An 18,688-nucleotide genomic window follows, 5' to 3' on the forward strand; every position below is an offset into this window, starting at 1 on the left:
AAGTCACGGAGTCTTGACTCCTAGAATTAAAAGGGGCTAAGTGCGGGGCGCCTGGGTGGCTCAGTGGGTTAAGTGTCTGACTCTTGATTTTGGCTCAGGTCATGATCTTGAAGTTCATGGGATCAAGCTCCGCCTTGGGCTCTGCCCTGATAGCTCAGAGCCTGCTTGGGATTCTTTCCCTCCTTTTCTCTCGGCCTCTTCCCTCCCCGCCCCTACCCCCCCCCCCCCACCACACACACACTCTCTCTCTCTCCAAATAAATTAAAAAAAATAAACTTAAAAAAGGGGGGCTAAGTGGTTTGTCTTTGGAGACCATCTTTTTCACTCATCTCGCTTTCCAGAGGAGTCAACTGAGGCCCAAGTTCTCACAAAGAAAACAGCTTTGGGGCGCCTGGGTGGCGCAGTCGGTTAAGCGTCCGACTTCAGCCAGGTCACGATCTCGCGGTCCGGGAGTTCGAGCCCCGCGTCGGGCTCTGGGCTGATGGCTCAGAGCCTGGAGCCTGTTTCCGATTCTGTGTCTCCCTCTCTCTCTGCCCCTTCCCCGTTCATGCTCTGTCTCTCTCTGTCCCAAAAATAAATAAAAACGTTGAAAAAAAAAATTAAAAAAAAAAAAAAAAAAAGAAAACAGCTTTGCTCTAAACACTAGGGGGAAGGTAAGAGGCAAATGCCAGCTCTGATCCTTGACATCCCAAAGAAAACGGAGAAAGAAACCAAACGTTCAGAGCTAATTTTAATTAACTCATTTCTCTTTTGCCCTTTCTTTCTTGTTCCTGGAAGCAATTATGTGCCTCATACCCTCTCTCCCACCTCCAGCCCCTGCATAAAACTGTCACAGATTAAATCAGATTGCTCAGCCATTTCATTAGGGAGACTCCGGCTTTCGGTCTCTGGGGGCATTTTTACTCTGCTCAAATAAAAGCCTCTCTCAGATAAGTTAACTCCTTCCTGGAGACTACAGGAAGCCCACAAGAAGACCACTAAGGGCTGTTGAGACTTTCTGGGGTTTTCTGAACGGCGCGGGATATAGTGGGCTGGTGCACACGTGCACCTGCAAGACGGAAGAGACCAGAGCTGGAGGAGCAGGGCGGAGGGAGTGTGTCAGACCTCTGGGACCTACCCGACCTTTCTCGTGTCACCACCCTGGGTATGTTTCTTTTCTTGGACGGACCTCAGTTTTCCCACCTGAGAAATGCGAGTTTCAAGTCTTTCTTTTCCCTGTCCTGGATCCCAAGAACCCCCTCCCCCCTGCCCCAAATTGCAAACGAATCCTTGAGAATTACAAAGTTGTCGGGAGGGAGTGAAGTCAGAGTTCACTTTGCTAGATGACAAGGTCTTTTCCCCACGACCGTTCTGGAATTGTGGTGTGAAGGAAGGAGACAGGGGGACATGGGGGCCGGGGGCTGTCGCCAGAAAGGGGCTCCAAGGGAGAAGGTGGGGCGGGGGGGAGGGTGCTGGGATGTCCGGTGGGTGGGAAATGGCACCCCAAGTGGGGTGGGGGAAGGGGAAAGGTATGACCCCTGGCGTTTAACTGGTGCTGAATGCCAAGTGTCTGGCTGTGGGGAACAGAACGGCACTGCTAGGGGGTCTGGTGACAGCACGCACTGCGACGTGGGGACACATGGGAGAGACAGGGGCGAGGCTAGCCTACACGGGTCAGAGTCGACCTCTCCCCAGCCCGTCCTGAGAGCCTTCTCCAGGCCTCGGCCATGACAGCCAGGGAAGCTGGGGGTCTGAGGTGGCTGATGGGCTCCAGGACAGCGCTCGGAGCAGGACAGAGGTGGCGGGGGCTCTGTGGGACGTCTTTGCACGGCACACGGGAGCGGGGTTTTGTGCGGGACAGGCTTCTCCTCCGAGCCGCAGGCTGCTTGCTTCGCTCCTTCCCTGGACATGTCTAAGGTGGGGCCTCAGAGGCGGCCCGAGTTCCCCGCCAGGTGGGTGGGATCCCAGGGGCCTGCCTTTCTCGGGGCGCTGACTCAGGGCCAGCACCGAGCTGCAGGGAATGAGGCTCCCAGCCGCTCCACTGGTGTGGTTTCTCGAGCACTTTTGAGGAGCACGTTTTCTTGAGTGCCTTCACGAGGCTGTAGGAGCTGGGGACTTAGACAACCGGTCCCTGCCTCCTGGAGCCAGGGGATGCTGTTAACATCTGCCTGGCTTGCGGGAAGGGCCCTGCCAGGGTCCAAGGTGTCCTTTTGGCTGTGTAGGGGTGGCAAGATAGAGGAAACGAGTGACTCACGCCCGGAGGGGCCTCACCCCTAAAAGAGGATCAGAAGATGGGCTTCGTAAATTTGAATGTGTGACCCCTTCCCGCCACACTTTCCGTGGTGCGTTTTGAGCTCAGAGCCCTTGCCAGCTTGTAATGATCTCAGAAAGAGCACAATTATACTCTGAACTATTTGAGTTACGACCGATGGACTATTCATGTAAATATTTAAAATACACTAACTTCCAAACAAAACTAATTTTGGCTTTCCTCATTTCCCAATACACTGCCCCACCTCACCACCTCCGCCTCTCTAAACTAGGGAGTGATGCAGACCTCCCTCAATCTCTGGAAAGCCTTGCTGCGAACGTAGATCTTTCTAGAATCTGAACTTGCAGTGCATCGAGGAAGGATTTCAGGCCAGGGTGGGGGGTTGGGTTGGCTGACATCTGGACCCTTTCACGCTACTCAGGCCTCGACCCCAAACTGCAGAAGAAGAAAGGGGTGGAGTCGAAGTTTCCAGCTGGGCTGGGCACCAGCTGGGGGAACCTGCCCCCATCGATTCTCCTGTTTATCCCCAAGAGACAAGAATGGTTCCTGTGCATGGGTGGGGCCTTCTTCTCTGTGCTTCAAAGAGCCCGGGAAAACACGTTTTCTGTCATCACCTCAGCTCCCTTCTAAAATGCTTGTATGAGGGCCCAGAATTTGAAGGTTTACCATGACGGACACCCAGAAAGTACCCCGCAGGTGGCAATCACAAACATGGGTTTCATGCCAAGCCACGGTCTAAGTGCTCCTCGTGCTTTATCTGCTAACTTTGCAGCCACAACCGAATGTCGTCGTATCATTAGTCCCCGAAACAGGCAGGAAAGGGTCAAGGCCCAAGGTCACCAAGCTTGCACGCACAGACCCAGAATGTGGGTCGCGTGCTACGTGACCCGAGACAAGATCCTTACCCTCTCAGGCACTCAGTTGCCTTCACTGCACAAAGGGGGTTACTGGTGCGGGGACTTTAGGATAATCAGACGTCACGGCACATGTACGTGTCTCCTGTGGCGATGTGTGCACGAAGCCCGCCGTGATCGCACAGCATCGTTATGGACTTTCCCTTCTTCACTGGTTACAGCATGTTGAGAAATTTCACGTAGAAGAAAACTGAGGCAGAAAGTACCCTCTCCTCACCGTCTTTTGATTGTAAGGCCGGTGCCTCCCGAGTTTTGGGCGCCCAGAGCTCCGGGTGCATGGGGGGAGGGGAGGGTTGGGGGCGGGGTCGGGAGTGGGGAAGCCGAGGCCCATCTGAAAGGTCCCTCGCTCTGCACAGACACCACTGGCTGCTTTCCGACAGCCAGGGTGCGGAGGAATGGAAACTTCTGCCACCAACAGCATTTGCTGGCAACTTCCCTCTCTGTGGTTTTCTCTGTCATTCCCTTGATAAAAGAAGCAGGGCTGAGCAAATGTAACCAACATTCACGAATCTCATCTTCGCGTGAACACACCCGCCCCTCGAGAAGTGAGCTGCCGAAAAATGATGCACGATGTACTCTAAACTGGGTCATTCTTCACCCAGAGGGGTCGGCACGTGGCTGACTTGCTGTGTGTATCCCCTGTGCTGCAGGCGTCCCGCATCTTCGACAGCCCGGAGAGACAGAGCGATGGGAAACAGTATGAGATCCACCCCGGCACCCCCCGAGAGGCCTGTGCCCAGCCCAGATGGTAAGTCTGGCTTCTTGGGTCTCGGGTGTGATGCTTCACTCCGTCGCTTGACAGCCGGGGCCAAGACTGAGCCACAGGGGTGCTGACGGTTGTTGAAACAGGGCACCAGGCGCCTGGGCACTCAATGCACCTGCCTCTCTTGCTTGGCTTGTAGCTAACATTTCAAAACTACGTGTTAAAAAAGATTGAGCGGTGGCGCCTGGGGTGACGGCTGGGTCTCTGGCATTGTGTGACGGACCTTCGAGAGCAGCCGGTTCCGCCTTTATTTGACAAGTGGGGAAACTGAGACTCGTGAGGGCATGCAATTAGCTAATCAGAGATTCAGATTTCCAACCCAGGCCGGTCTGATTCTGGAACGTGGGCTCTTGCCTACCACACCCTGCCAGCCCGTGATAGGATATGATCATGGGGTTAGTATTATCAGAGCTCTGCAAATGCTTTTGCAGAGCAACTCGATGAAGCTAGATACAGCTCGAGGAAATCTCCCTGGAAAGGAAGGAATCCTGTGTCCCCCCGGTAGGATCAGGAGGCCACCCGTTCTAGGGGGAGGGCACAATGTCACAGCTCAGACAGGGATGTCAGAAGGCAGGTTCCCATGGAGCTGCCAGGTCGAGGTGGACTCTTCAAGCGACAGAGCCCTTTGGAGATTGGTCAGAGAGCTACAAGGCAAGCAGAAGGCAAAGGCTGGGAGTGAAACTCACGGGGCTCTGGGTGGGGCAGCGGTGGTGCACTGTGTGGGTCCTCTAGGGGCTTGGGAAGGGGGTGATGAGGAGGTCAGGAGATCCATCGGTGTCCCCAGGGTGAGTCCCCTTGGGACATTTCCATCTCCTATCTTACAGCACAGCGCTCAGGCTTAGTCTCCCTCTGCTAACGCCCTGGGTCCCCCGGGTCCCCCACAACCCTGCACCGAGCAAAGATCACATGCACAGACGTCCACCATCCTGCCTGCCGGGAGCAGACAGCGTCGGGTGCCCTGTCTCTCCTTCCACAACTTCTGTGGCTCCTTCAGACAGGGGATGTCTTTTCACGTCTTCCAAAATGGAGACACCCCAGTTATACATGGTCTCATGATCACTCAGATGCTCCCAAGTGAGCGTCCAGAGACCCTGCTACCTGGCCCTCCCCTCCAGTCAGATGCCGGGCAGCACTGGTGGTTGTCTGTTCCAGCCCGGTCACCCCCCTTCCTTAAACCTAAGAAAGAATGTTCTTCTGGACAAAGGAGATTTCCATGTGATGGGGCGGGGCAGCTGGTGTGCACCCTGGGCCCCTTTATCTCCTGTGCACAGCTTTGAACTGGGTGCCGTTACACAAAGCGGCCGAGTCAGCTGCCACCAGGGGCCAGCTTGGGCCCTTCTCCCACCTTCTCCAAACCACCTCAAGTCACAGCCTCCCCTCCGGCCACGGCTCCTTATAGAAAATGGACACTATACTGGGGCGCCTGGGTGGCGCAGTCGGTTAGGCGTCCGACTTCAGCCAGGTCACGATCTCGCGGTCCGGGAGTTCGAGCCCCGCGTCAGGCTCTGGGCTGATGGCTCAGAGCCTGGAGCCTGTTTCCGATTCTGTGTCTCCCTCTCTCTCTGCCCCTCCCCCGTTCATGCTCTGTCTCTCTCTCTGTCCCAAAAATAAATAAACGTTCAAAAAAAAAAAAAGAGATTTAGAAAATGGACACTATAATTCCCAGGGCCCAGGCCGGCCCAGGGGCCATGCACCCACCCACCGAAGCCATTTTGTCACGCTAACCTCTCACACTGGGGCGGGGGGGGGTGGCATGCTTGAGCAAACCCCGTGAAAACACGGGCCTCCAAGGGCTTGCTCATTTGCCCTTATTTTTTAAATGCAAATTCTCACGAAATAAGTTTCTCTTTTTTCCACTGTGTGGGTGGGAGGTCACCTCGCAAAAGGAGGTGGAGGGGTCTCCCCGGCCCTCCACCCCCTGGTTAAGAGAATTCCCCAGGTGGGACCCCGTTCGTGATCCAGGCTACCACATCAAGCGTTAGCGGGTGGCTTTTCATCCCCCACCCCTGAAAAGTTTCCCTTGTGATCGGTCCTAACTTGATTTCCTCTTTTTTTTTTTTTTTTTTTTCTGACATCCACTTGAAGAAGGGAGAAGAAAGCGGTTGTAGTTCATGCTGTTATTTATTAGTTTCTAGTCAAATGATGCAAAGAGTTGGGGTTTTCATGGCACAGGGCATCTACTCAGCTAACACTCGTGCTTACTCGTTTAGTGAGGCTCAGATGCCCAGGAAGTAGTGTGGGGAGCCGATGGCGTTAGGCCAACGCACAAGTGGAGCTTCCCCTGTCGTTAGCCCGAGTGGAGGAGAATTAAAAACATCCAAAGCCCCAGGCCCTACACGGATCAGCAGGAGGCCTATCTGTAAACTTCGAGGCAGACGAGTTTTGTGAGCTTTCAAGAGCTCTTTCGACCCCAAGCCAGGACTGTGGATGCCTTGCAATGTGGCTTTGCCCATCCGTGTTCTCCTAACTAAGCCTTCCAGAACATTCCCGGTTACTCTAGTTCCCAGAGACCAATATCACAAAACCCACGGAAATGGGGCAGGTCTCAGAGACAAATGACCTTGCTGAGCTTCCGGCACTGCCCCCCGAAGCCGAATGACCTTGGGTAAGGCACTTAGCCTCCCAGAAGGCAGGGCTCAGCTCTCAAGTGGAGGTCAGAACCTCCCCTCCTCACAGCAATCACAGCACAAGATAGCTACCTGCTAAATGTGGGGGGAGTCCCTCTTTTTAACTCCACTTGGGGTTATCTGATTGCACGAGGCTATGTCTAAATGGGCATGCCTCCCAGAGGTTTTAAAGTGGTTGAACTGGGGGTTCCAGGACTTATTTCCGAATCATCCCAAAGAACTCACTTTCTCTGCGATTCTCTCCACAGTTCAGACTCTTGCTCTGTGCCAGACACAGGCAGCACAGAATTGAGAAGGGCCTAGGGGAGTCCCAGGTAGTGGGGAAGTAGCGTATCTCTACCTTAAAGAGAATTTTTAGACTTTTTCCCACACCCTGCCTTTGTATTCTTTCCCCTCCTCACCTTTTATCACCCTGGCCTGAAGCAAGAGGCAGTAACGTAAACCCAGACACCGTTCAGACCCCTTTTCCATGCAAGGATAGAAATCGCGCTAAGCAGTGCATTTACATAGCATCATGGGTGCTGCCCCATGGAAAGAGCTGACGGGAGGGGCCCTGGGGAGGAAGAGGCAGGGGGCAGGGAAGTCTCAGACCCAGCCTGGCACTTCTCAGTGAATGATTCTCAGACCACCTGCATCAGATCCCCTGCAAAGTTGTCCGAAGTGCAGATCGCTGGGCCCCGCCCCTGATGTGCTGGTCAGAATTCGACGATAGTGGGAAGGAACAACCCGAGGAACTTCTTACAAGCCGCCCCCCACTCCTCCCCCCACCCCCGGCTTAGGCTGAAAGCTTGCATCATGGGACCCAGCATTTAGTCCTGCCCCCGACTCTTTTTTTTTTTTTTTAATTTTTTTTTTTAACGTTTATTTATTTTTGAGACAGAGACAGACAGAGCATGAACGGGGGAGGGGCAGAGAGAGAGGGAGACACAGAATCGGAAACAGGCTCCAGGCTCTGAGCCATCAGCCCAGAGCCCGACGCGGGGCTCGAACTCACAGACCGCGAGATCGTGACCCGAGCCGAAGTCGGACGCTTAACCGACTGAGCCACCCAGGCGCCCCTGGACTCTTAACACACAATGAGAGATGAGAGGAGTCAGTCTGTCCCCTTAGTGTCTCTCTGGTCTCACTTCTAAATGGGGGACAACTGGAGTGACTCAGTGCCTGTGACACGCCAGACACGATTCCAATTGTTTGACACACGTCCACGCTTCCTCCCCACAACAGCTGCAGCAAGTGATCGCTATTATCACCTCCACTTTGCAGCTGAGGAAACCGAGGCACGGGAAGGTTCAATTACTTGTCGGGAGGCCACACAGCTGGGATCTGAAACAGGGGGTCTGAATCTAGAGTCCGTCCCTTCGCCCCCACATCATATGCCTACGAACAACGGAATTCCAAGAAGCTCACGTGTTTTGGGAGGCGATGGGCGCTCTCTAAGCTGAGGGAGGACGGCCACCAGATGAATTCACAGGCAGTCCAGTGCCCCATAAGGGAACCTGCATCAGGTCTTTGACTAGATCAACCAGGGTCTAACTCATCCCACTTCTGGCCCATAAGATGGTTCTAGGTCCAACGTTTACACTGAATATACAGCTTCTGTACATGTCATGGATACCATACAAAATATACCTGGTCCGTCAAACCATGATTTCACGTTGCATAAAATGGGACCGAAGATTTTTTAAAGCAAATGCACACAAAAACGCTGTTAATTGTGGTGCAGGTGGTGTTCAGGAGCATAACCAGAAGAACAGGTGGCCAAGAGCAGGGTCTACCCTCTGCTGCTAGGTTACTGGGCTTTGAGACCGGGCACTCAGCTCGCTATTGTGGGTTCCCAAGCGAGTGCCTTTGCCTCGCTGTGCCATCTGGGAGCCTCGGGATCTAATCAGTCCCCATCCGCCCCCTCTCATAGGTGGGGAAGCCAAGGCTTTGGACAGGAAAGAACAGGTGGGCCGCTGCGTCTCATTTTCAGCCCATAATATGGGACCCACAGGTACACCCTGGGGTTCGTGGTAATCAACAGAACTTGGTAGACCTTCTATGGGACCAATCTGCCCAGCCTTGTCTGACTGGTTCATTGTGTGTGTGTGTGTGTGTGTGTGTGTTTCCCGGAAAAGATGCTAAAAGTAAGGCCTGCTTTGACTCTCCAGAGGCCATGGATTTGGGCATGATTCAAGGCACATACAAAACCAGAATCTGAAAGCACTGGGCTGTTTAGCTCTTTGCCAACCAACTGCACTCCGCGGCTGGTGCCAACTTGGAAGCCTCATTTAGAGCCAGCCTTTGTCCCAACCTGTCAAGGAGCAAGCGTTAACTGGGGACAGCCTGGTAATTACATGCCGAGGAGGGCTATGTGGCTCAGGGACATGACCAGGAGCCTGACAACCCTCATGCCCTCCCCTGCACACGCTACTAAAACTCCCCCGGCATTTGTTTCTTCGTTGTCCCTAGGGTTGTGTGGAGCATTGGAAGTAATGAAAGGCTGGTTTTGCTAGAACTATAAATGGAATCTTCGGAAAGGTTTCTAGCATTTAAAAAGAAATGGTAATGATATGACAAGGAATAATAATGCCAAAAAAAAAAAAAAAAAAAAAAAAAGCCTCTTCTCCTTTGGCCAAGCGGCTAGTAAGTTTGCCTGGTTCTCTCTCCTTTTTTGGATTCACTTCCTATTTCTTCGGTATAATTTCTTCAGTCCGACTCAATATCAGTATCAGTAAATATTTGGTCTTCCGCATTTCATCTTCTGTTCTCACCACATGGAGTTTGTTTTTGGAAGAACAGAATATTTTCAAATTTACACATCGTAGAGGCTTTTCAAACTTCAGGGCACGATTGGCTGAAATTGGTCTTGGATTATGTAATGATAATCCCACCCCATAAACACGGTAGCAGCAGCTTCTCGTTGGGACAGGAGCGTCGTGAATCCAAACCCAATCACACAGGGTAGATTTCGATATTTCCCATTTTTATACATGAAGAAGTCAAGCTCAGATTGGTTAAAAATAAATCTTTCCCCAAATCGCAGAACAATTACGTGGTGGGGGTGGAAGTTAAGGCAGGTCTGACTGATTCCAAAGCCCGTTCTCTCTTCGGAAAGTCTCTCTGGATTTCTCCTTCATGCACATCACATATTTTTCACTCTGTTTCCTTATCTTAAACCTTCAGTAATCCTATCCACGCCTCTCTTTGGTATCAATCACTTATCTGACTTAATTCCAGTGCTCAGCTCTCCTTCAAACCTGGGGCTCCAGGAGCACCTGACAGTATGTTTCAGCTTTCTGAGCAAACTTGACTTTCTTACTTTCCCAAGCTCAGGGAAGACTTCCATGGGGTCCTGGCACCGGACCTTATTTAGAATGACTGCATTCCTGGGGCACCTGGGTGGCTCAGACGGTTAAGCGTCCGACTCTTGATCTTGGCTCGGGTCACGATCTCACAGTTCGCGAGATCGAGCCCCATGCCAGGCTCTGCGCTGACAGCATGGAGCCTGCTTGGGATTCTCTCCCTCTCTCTCTGTCCCTCCCCTGCTTGCTCTCTCTCTCTCTCTTTCTCTCAAAATAAATAAATAAACTTTACAAAGAACGCCTGCCCTTCCCGCGGAAGTGCAGACTGAACTTGTGTTGTTTTCCCGGTGCTGGTGAGACAGCTGACAGGGACGGACCTAAAATCCCTTGCAAAGGCCCACAGCAAGGCCATTACCTTTAAGCAAAGGCCCAGAGCAAGGTTTTCTCAGCCACATTTAAGTGTTACAGCTATAAAAACATCACCGTTTCGGAAATTCCACAGGAAACTCAACGCTGTTATTGTGCAATTGAAACTCTCCAGCCCCTGAAGCCTCTTTCCACTATTGAGCCAATGTTGTTACAATGGGATTGTGTTTCTGTTTCTGTTTTTAAAGTAAGGAAAGATGGTTGTTCTGTTTCACGGTCTTAGTCGTGAATCCAGACATCAAAGGCCCAGCCCCCGTGGAGACGTGTGGTCTACGTCAAGGTTCTGTGATTATCACGGAGAATGAATGCTGGGACTTTCCTTCCAACACTTGTTTTGCACAAGGGGCTGGTTCTGTGATGACCGACCACCCACCCACCACGCGGCTGCCACAAAACAGGTTTCCTTCTCTTGGACCACTTTACGCAGCACAACGGCAGCTTTTAAGAGCCTAGTAGCACAGGGGCGTCTCCTTGCCTTCATCCCTCAAACCTGCCCTGAGCATCTGAGACCGGGCAGTGGGTGCTGGGGAGGGGGGGGTGCTGCAAGACGGCTCCTCCTGGAGTTCACACTCAGTCCCCCAGAGTCATGCAAACCCCAGAACACAACTTGGGCCTCAAAGGAAGAGCCTAGGGTCCTGGGTGGGGGGTGGGGGTCACAGCAGGAGCACCAGGCAAACCTCCTGGGGGTGGGAGGGATGACAAAGGGGAGACCAGGCGCTTTCAAGGCAGAGGGCACAGACTGGTCACAGCCTCTGAGGACGGGGCGTCCTGGCAAATTGAGAAGAACACACGTTAAGTGGCCCCCCTTCATGTGTGGGGCCATCAGCCCAGATTTCCATCGTGAAGACATTTTCCAACGCCTCATTTTCCAGACTGATGCAGGCCCAAGAGGGAAAGGGCGCACTGGCACTCAGAGTGGCCAGGTCAGCCTCGGAATCGGGGCGGCTTTCCTGGGAAGCTGAACAAATCCTCTGTGCTAGGTCCTTCCTCAAAGGCACAGAAGCCTCCTAGGGACCATGCACGATCTTGTCTTCGCAATTTCCTTTCTGTTCCTTTTCTCAAGGAGGAGTTCCCAATTTGCATGAGTGTCATGCCCCACAAAATCTGGATGCACCCCTTATCAGATCTCAGGACTCCCGGCTTCAAGCCTGACAGAGGCACTACCTCCTGCTGTCGAGCCGGGGGCAGGCGACACAAGATCCTGTTTTCCTTCGGCAAAGCAGGATGTATGTGAGGGAGGTGTCCCCACAGGCTCAGGGTCGGCTACTCCCTGGCCGGGCACTGCTCCTTCTCGGGTCAGAGACCTGGCCTCTTTTTGGTGACTGTGGCTACCACGAATCACTTTTGGTTTCCATTTCGTGCCCCAAAATGCTTGCTTTTATCTGCTTTATTGCGTGTAGCTCAGCTTCCCCAAGCGAGCAATACGTCTGAATGTGCCGTTCCAGGCTGACAGCCGGCTTCTGATTCAATCTTACCCATTGACTACCAAAGCCGTCTTTCGGCTTCGTCTGTCCTGGCACTTGTGAGCTGGAGAGTCCCAGATCTAGATCTCTAAGGGACAAAGTCTAGAGGTCCCAGCGGGGGTGGGGTGGGGGGGGGGTGTCTGGATCCCAGAACGTGGCCAATTTGGGTCACCCAGCCTGCCATGCCCGAGTGCCGGGATTTCTCCAGATTTTCCTGGGGTGATGAGGGCAGGTGAAGCCCCCTCCCAGGATTATTTATGTATTCTCTAGAATGTGAGCTTGCCCACGGTTAGGTGCTCAGTAAACAATTGCAGAATGAAAGAACACGTGATTAAAGTCCCCCAGAATTTTGGGTTCAGATGCCCAGCCGGCAGATGGAGTGATAAGCCCAACAGGTGCTGAATTCACCCGTGTGTAAGGCATAATACTTCCCCCAAGATGTACCCTAATATTACCCTGCATCTGATGCGCCTGGATTACGGCAAACCTGCTAGGGCTGGGAACCAGGGATTTTGCTCAGTGCCCCAAAGTGCATCATCGCCTCTCCAGCCCACGGTAAGCAGCACTCGCGTGAACCACACAGCATGCCTTTCTTTTCAAAACTTCACCAGAATTACTTTCAAGGTACAGAGGATGAAAGGTACTTACTTTTTCTCCCACCCCCGCCCCAAAGTCCCTATTAAATAGATCCCCAACACGGTGCCTGGTATTCTACAAGGAAGAAGTGCTTTGAGGACCTGCAGAGTTAGAGTCTTGGGTCCCAGTGGGTCCTCAGAACTCATGTAGCCCAACTGTGACATACCCCGCCCCCACACATGTGACAGATGGGGACCTACAAGCCCCAGGAAGGCTAAAGATGCTTTTATAGCCCCTTATCATTCATGAGGTGCTGCTACATACTTTTGCCTAAGCTCGTGCGGACCCCGGATTGAGGTATTCGTAGCCCCACTTTAAAGATGGGGAATGGAGGCTCACAGGTGTTCGGGGACTTGTCCAAGATCACTTGGATCGGTAGACACAATGACTAAAGCCTGAAGCCAGATCTTGTGACTTCAGCCCCAGGACCTCTGGATCCCCTCCTTCTCAGAGGAGAACGGCAGGGCCAAGGCAGGCTTGTGAATGGGAGGAGGTCACCGACCTTGGGGTTCCTTCAAGCTCTCTGTGCCTCCATCGCTGAAGGGAGGAGGGCCTGCTATAAACTGCTGTTCCAGGGCGCCTGGGTGGCTCAGTCGGGTAAGCGGACAACTTCAGCTCAGGTCACGATCTCGCGGTCCGTGAGTTCGAGCCCCGCGTCGGGCTCTGGGCTGATGGCTCAGAGCCTGGAGCCTGCTTCCGATTCTGTGTTTCCCTCTGTCTCTGCCCCTTCCCTGCTTGCTCTCTGGCTCTCTCTCTCTCTCAAAAATAATAAACATTAAAAAAAATTTTTTTTAAACTGCTGTTCCAAGGCAAATCATGATCTCCGGCTGAGAAGTCCCCGGGAGGGACTCATCTCAGTCCTCCCCTTCCTGGGGTTGCCTTTCGGTTCCCTGTGGAGAAGAACATCCCTTGCCTTTGTTTCCCCAGGACCAGACGGTGACTTCCTGGCCGTGCTGAGTGATTACCCATCCCCTGACATCAGCCCCCCCATATTCCGCCGAGGGGAGAAACTACGCGTGATTTCTGAGTGAGTTGGCTTTCCAAATGTTTCACGATCCCTTAAAAACGGGGAGCACTGGGGCGCCTGGGTGGCTCGGTCAGTTAAGTGTCTGACTTTGGCTCTCACGGTTCGTGAGTTCGAGCCCCAAGTCGGGCTCTGTGCTGACGGCTCGGAGCCTGGAGCCTGCTTCCGATTCTGTGTCTCCCTCTCTCTCTGCCCCTCCCCACGTGCACTCTGTCCCTCTCTCTCTCTCTTTCTCTCAAAAATAAACATTAAAAAATATTTTTTATAAAAAGGGGGGGAGCGCTATCTGAATGGGGATCATTGGATCTTAGCTATAGTTGTCCAGTTCCACTTGGGCCCTGCTCCAATCATGAGGTGAAGAAATTGGCCCACACAGAAGATCTAAGCGCTTAATCCTTAATGCTGCCAGTGCTCTAAAACCTTCAATGGCTCCCCATTGCCTGGTGGATAAAATTCAAATTCCTTAACGTGGCTTTTGAGACCCTTTGTGATCCAGCGTCTGTTTCTCACATTGGTCTCATCTCCCACCATGCAGCATTGGTATTATAGACTGGTGCAGTTTGGGCTCAGACAGCAGGACCCAGGGGTCTAAGAAAATGTCTGATGATAAACAGAAAGTAAACAGAAAGTATTGACTCCCATCCTGTTGCCTCTCCGTGACTCAAAATGGGCTACAGAACAAATAGGGGGCTCTAAAATCCTTTTATTTAGATTCTCATTGACACAGACAAACTAAACTATCTTGGTTCTATCTCAGGGTATAATTCTACATAGTAAAGTTATTTTTAAAAGCCTCCAATTCTGGCATATCACCTGTGGGTCCCCAAAAGATGGCTCAGTGCCAAAGCATGAGAAGCATTCCTGGTTAGCTTGGAATAAGGGATATACTTAAAAACTGTTATTTCCCTATGGAGAAATTGAGGTCAACACGATCAACAATGGGTCTTAAAAAAGAAACGGCCCTATGTGCCCCAGGTTCAATCTGGTTACCCTGCTCATTCCTTTGCTTTGCAACTCACCTGTCCACCCTTTCCTGTCTGTTCTTGTTCTTACAGTGAAGGGGGCTGGTGGAAAGCCATTTCCCTTACCACTGGCCGAGAGAGTTATATTCCTGGAATATGTGTGGCCAGAGTTTACCATGGGTGAGTACATTTCTGAAATAGCATCAATAAAGCCCAATATTTATGCTAGTGGTGTGTGAGGGCACACGGCAGAAAGGAAGTTTCAAGAGGCTCACTCTTACTCTGGCTCAGTCCACAAGGAAGGGTGTGACCTCGGCGAACCCCAGGCCCTATCTGAGACTCAGCTTTCCCGTCAGTAAAGATGAAGGGAGCTGAACCTTTCAGCTCCAACACTGTGTTCCTGGCACGTAGCAATCAACATTCAGAGACTGCGATCAAAGGGACGCAGCTCTGAAAAGTCAGCCTGTCTGGGCAGCAATCCTGCCCCTGTCACTTACTGGCTGTGTGACAGTGGGCAAGCTCCTCAACACTTTATGGCTCGGATTCCTTCCCTCACCTGTCAGATAGACATCGTAATACAGAACGACAGGGACTGTAATGCACAAGAAGACCAAAGTGCAGGGCTGTTAGGACAGTGAGGTCGGGTCGTACGTGGATCGCTCTTGGAAGGATGCCTGGCATTACAGTAAGTGCTCGGTACGTATTAGCTATATTCTTATCAAATCCCATCCAGAACACAGAGAACGCTTACCGCCCGAAATGCTTAACATACAGAACCTGGCAAATGGCGAAGCCAAGCAGAAAAGGAGAAACTCTAAACCATCAGGCATGGAAAGCCTGGGGCTTTCCCCTGCGGTTGGGCAGGGAGGCCTTGCAGCACGACAGGTGGCTTTGGAAGCCGGCACTCCTGGGCTGGAGTGTGCCTAGCTCAGCGACTGACTTCCGGGGTAGGAGTCTCCCACGAGACCCAGGGAAAAGTTACTTTGCCTCCTGGAGCCACAGTCACCTCCTTTGTCAAGCTACCAAGGCCAGACCTTGGCATCCAGGAAGGAAGGAAGGAAGAAAGCATCTTTTTTTTTTTTTTGGAGGGAACCAGAAATAACCGCTTTCCATGCTCACCTGGTGAAGCAGAGATAACGGCTTGAATATTCTGAAGAACGTGCAACCCCATGCATTTAATCGCAGGATTTTGAGGATAAGTACCAGATGCCATTTCTGAGCTTAGGATGATGGAGGGGAGCAGAAGTGGGGCAGCAGCTGCTTTGGCAGCCACGTTCTGAAAGAGTCAGTCACGTAAACTCCCCCACGTCAGCCGTGCGTCCACTGACCCATTGATTCATTTAGCAAACCTGGATCATCACCCGCACGCTGAAGATGTGTGCTGGCAGAGGCTCGGGTGCTGAAGAACCCAGCTGAGTAAGATGTGATCGCGGCCCTAGGAAGCTTCCAACTGGCAGAGGCAATAAATGTCTTGAACATACAGAACCGGGAGAGAGGTGCTACAGAATGGTTATGGAATGCGATGTCCCAGGAGAGTGCCTTGCGATTCTAGCTTTACCACTTGTGGACATCGGGTAACTTGGACCAATTACTTGCTCACTCTGACCCTCAGCATCCTCATCAGTGAAGGGGAGACAAAGCTACCTGTCTTAGGGGGTTCAGATGAGGATCAGATTTCACGCACTTAACATGCCCATAATTAGTATCCACACGTGGCTATCGCTGTGGATTTTAGTGTATTCGTTCTTATGAGTGGACTTTCACCTAAGGATTTGGGAGGATGAATGTCTGTCAAGACACTAAATTAATTAACACACACCATGCATGGTGCAAAACTAAGGGGGCAGTTGAACCATCAGGCCGAATCAGGATCTTCACAGATCATCCTCGGAGGCCAGGACATAAATAAACAGCATCCGATTATCAGGCTGTGGTCTTCTCCCAGCCACAGAGCTCCAGCGACCCGTCTGCGTGGTCTGGGGATGCCACAGGAGACAACATAGTGAATATGTCCCAGCAAGCGCTAATTCAGACCTGGGGATTAAATAAGCCAAGGTTCACTCCCTGAAATACGGAAACTGTTAAAAAGGATGTATAACTGTTTCTCAGTTCGCCCCGGCCAAGTGCTAACAAAGCATTTTCTTTTTCCATGCGTATTCAAGAGCACTGGCTCTTGAACATTCTGTTGGAAAGCCGGATCACGGTACTACAACTGCTTTATTTTTTAGATTTTTACAATTTTTTACTGGTGAGCAAAAAAAAAAAAAAAAAAAAAAAAAAAAGCAAGAAACCCATGTCAATGCACAGGAGCGCGATGACAACTTTGTTTAAAACATGTTGGACGAGGGAAGGCAGCAGGGAAATGTAATGAATGCCTGGCAAGGTGGCGGGGGGGGGGCTTGTGAAATTGGTGGGATTAGGCATCTTTCTTTCAAAATTTCTTGTGCCCACTTATACACTCACAAATACAAACCAGGCTCGAAGATGCGGACACAAAGACAAAGCCAAAACAGGCAGGGTCCCTGCCCTCGTGGGGTGGTGAGGGAGGGGCAGTGTGATTACGGTACAAGGGACAGGTACCTTATCATGTTTGGGAATGCTTGTATGTTATATGATACAGACCGGGCCCAGTCCAGCTGGCATTCGAGAACAGGATGAGAAAGACCCCCTCGTTGCCTTGTGCCCTCATTGTCCAGTGTAATACCTGCTGTGCAGTAGGCACTCAGGAATTTTATGTGAAAGATTAAAAGTACAAATGGGGGGTCCCTGGGTGGCTCCGTCGGTTAAGCACCCGACTCCTGATTTCGGCTCAGGTCATGATCTCAGAGCTCGTGGGTTCGAGCCCCACGTCGGGTTCTGTGCTAACAGTGCAGAGACTGCTTGGGATTCTCTCTCCCTTTCTCTCTGACCCTCCCCTGCTGGTTGTGTCTCTCCTCAAAATAACTGAACATTAAAAAAATAAAAGTATGAAGGAAGGAAGACAGGAAAGAATGAACAAAGAGTCCATCGCCCTCCTCTTTTCAATCCCAACAGTTTTGTATGAACTTGACCTTGCTCTTAATTTTGGTACCACCTGCCTGTGTGGCGGGCAGGGGGGGGGAGGGGGCGTGCTCAGGACCCTCACGCCGTCTTTCTCCTCCCCAGATGGCTGTTTGAAGGGCTGGGCAGGGACAAGGCGGAGGAACTTCTGTTGCTGCCGGACACGAAGATGGGCTCCTTCATGATCCGAGAGAGTGAGACCAAAAAAGGTGAGGCGCCTCTGACTCCTCTTGCCACGCGAGGGCTGACAGGGGCACGTTTTGTTCCCGGCTGACTCGGGGCCCGGCTCATCTTCCCGCCTCCCAGGGCGCATGCAAGCCCGTCCGATGGGGCTGAGCTCCCTGCAGCCCACACAGCCCCTGGGGAGGCCAGCGTCAGCGTTGGCGTTGGGAAGCCTAGAGGCAGGTGGCCGAGACCTGGACCGGAGGGGCCACCTGCCAGACTCAGTGAGCTCCACAGGCTTCCACTGGGAAATGTCCCCATCGCCTGGGAAGGAAAGCCGACACGGGTGTAGGCAGCCCCGGGCCAGAGCGAGCAGGCTTCCACCTGGGCCTGGCCTGTGCTCTCAAGCTCTGGGCCTTGAGCGGGGCATTTACTTCTGCCACGGCAGCATTCTCCTCGACGGTGCCACTCGAAAATAATCTTGCTACACAGGAGACCTTCAATACTGGTTCGCACTGTGCCCTCCGATGAGCTTAGAGAATCAGGACAGGCAGATGCTTACTCGCACACACTCGCTATGATCGTTACTGTTACAACTTCCTTACGGCCCACACGTTAAGAAATTCAGCAAGGGGCGCCTGGGTGGCTCAGTCAGTTAAGCATCTGACTCTTGGTTTCGGCTCAGGTTACCATCTCATGAACCATGAGACATGGATCCATGACAGCATGAAGCCCGCCTGGGATTCACTCTCCCCCTCTCCCTCTCTCTTTCTCTCTGCCCCTCCCTCTCTCTCTCAACATAAAGAAATAAGCATTTAAAACAAAAGAAATTCAGTGGAAACAAAATAGCGGCGCTCTTTGTCATGGTTCAGAGACGGGCTCTGAGCTCCAGTTTTGGCTGTAAGAATTCCTGAGAAGGCACCTGTCTCGCTAACCCTTTCCTATAACGTGGGATTAACACTAGGAAGGTGCTTAGCACGGAGTCCGGGAGGTAGTAAGCACTTTAACTCACAGGAACAAAACACTTAACAGCTAGGGCTTCCCCATACTAAAAATAACACCTTTTTAAAAACAGAAGACATGTTCACAGGTTCTTAGCCTGCTTCTTGTATAGTCACAATCAAAGAAGAGAAAACG

The 18,688-nt window shown here is 52.1% G+C and overlaps 2 protein-coding genes across 8 annotated transcripts in view; one reads left to right on the forward strand and one right to left on the reverse strand.

Moving 5' to 3' along the window:
* Positions 1–18,688, reverse strand: part of TG (thyroglobulin) — a 254,316-nt gene that overhangs the window by 71,306 nt on the left and 164,322 nt on the right. The gene's annotated exons all lie outside the window — the stretch shown is intronic.
* The window catches only part of SLA (Src like adaptor), a 90,325-nt gene that overhangs the window by 63,246 nt on the left and 8,391 nt on the right, over positions 1–18,688 (forward strand). For 6 of the 7 annotated variants that reach the window (XM_086695577.1, XM_086695578.1, XM_086695576.1 and 3 more), the window contains 4 exons: positions 3,816–3,913; positions 13,292–13,391; positions 14,444–14,530; positions 17,495–17,598. In XM_086695577.1, coding sequence (XP_086551703.1) covers positions 3,853–3,913; positions 13,292–13,391; positions 14,444–14,530; positions 17,495–17,598 — 352 coding nt within the window. In that variant the 5' untranslated portion in view covers positions 3,816–3,852. Of the gene's footprint in view, positions 1–3,554; positions 3,914–13,291; positions 13,392–14,443; positions 14,531–17,494; positions 17,599–18,688 lie in introns of those variants that run through there. The other variant, XM_086695574.1, reaches the window with a different exon arrangement.

This window comes from Puma concolor, chromosome F2, assembly GCF_028749965.1.
Source record: "Puma concolor isolate L17-30 chromosome F2, mPumCon1.1.hap2, whole genome shotgun sequence".
Classification (NCBI taxonomy): domain Eukaryota; kingdom Metazoa; phylum Chordata; class Mammalia; order Carnivora; family Felidae; genus Puma; species Puma concolor.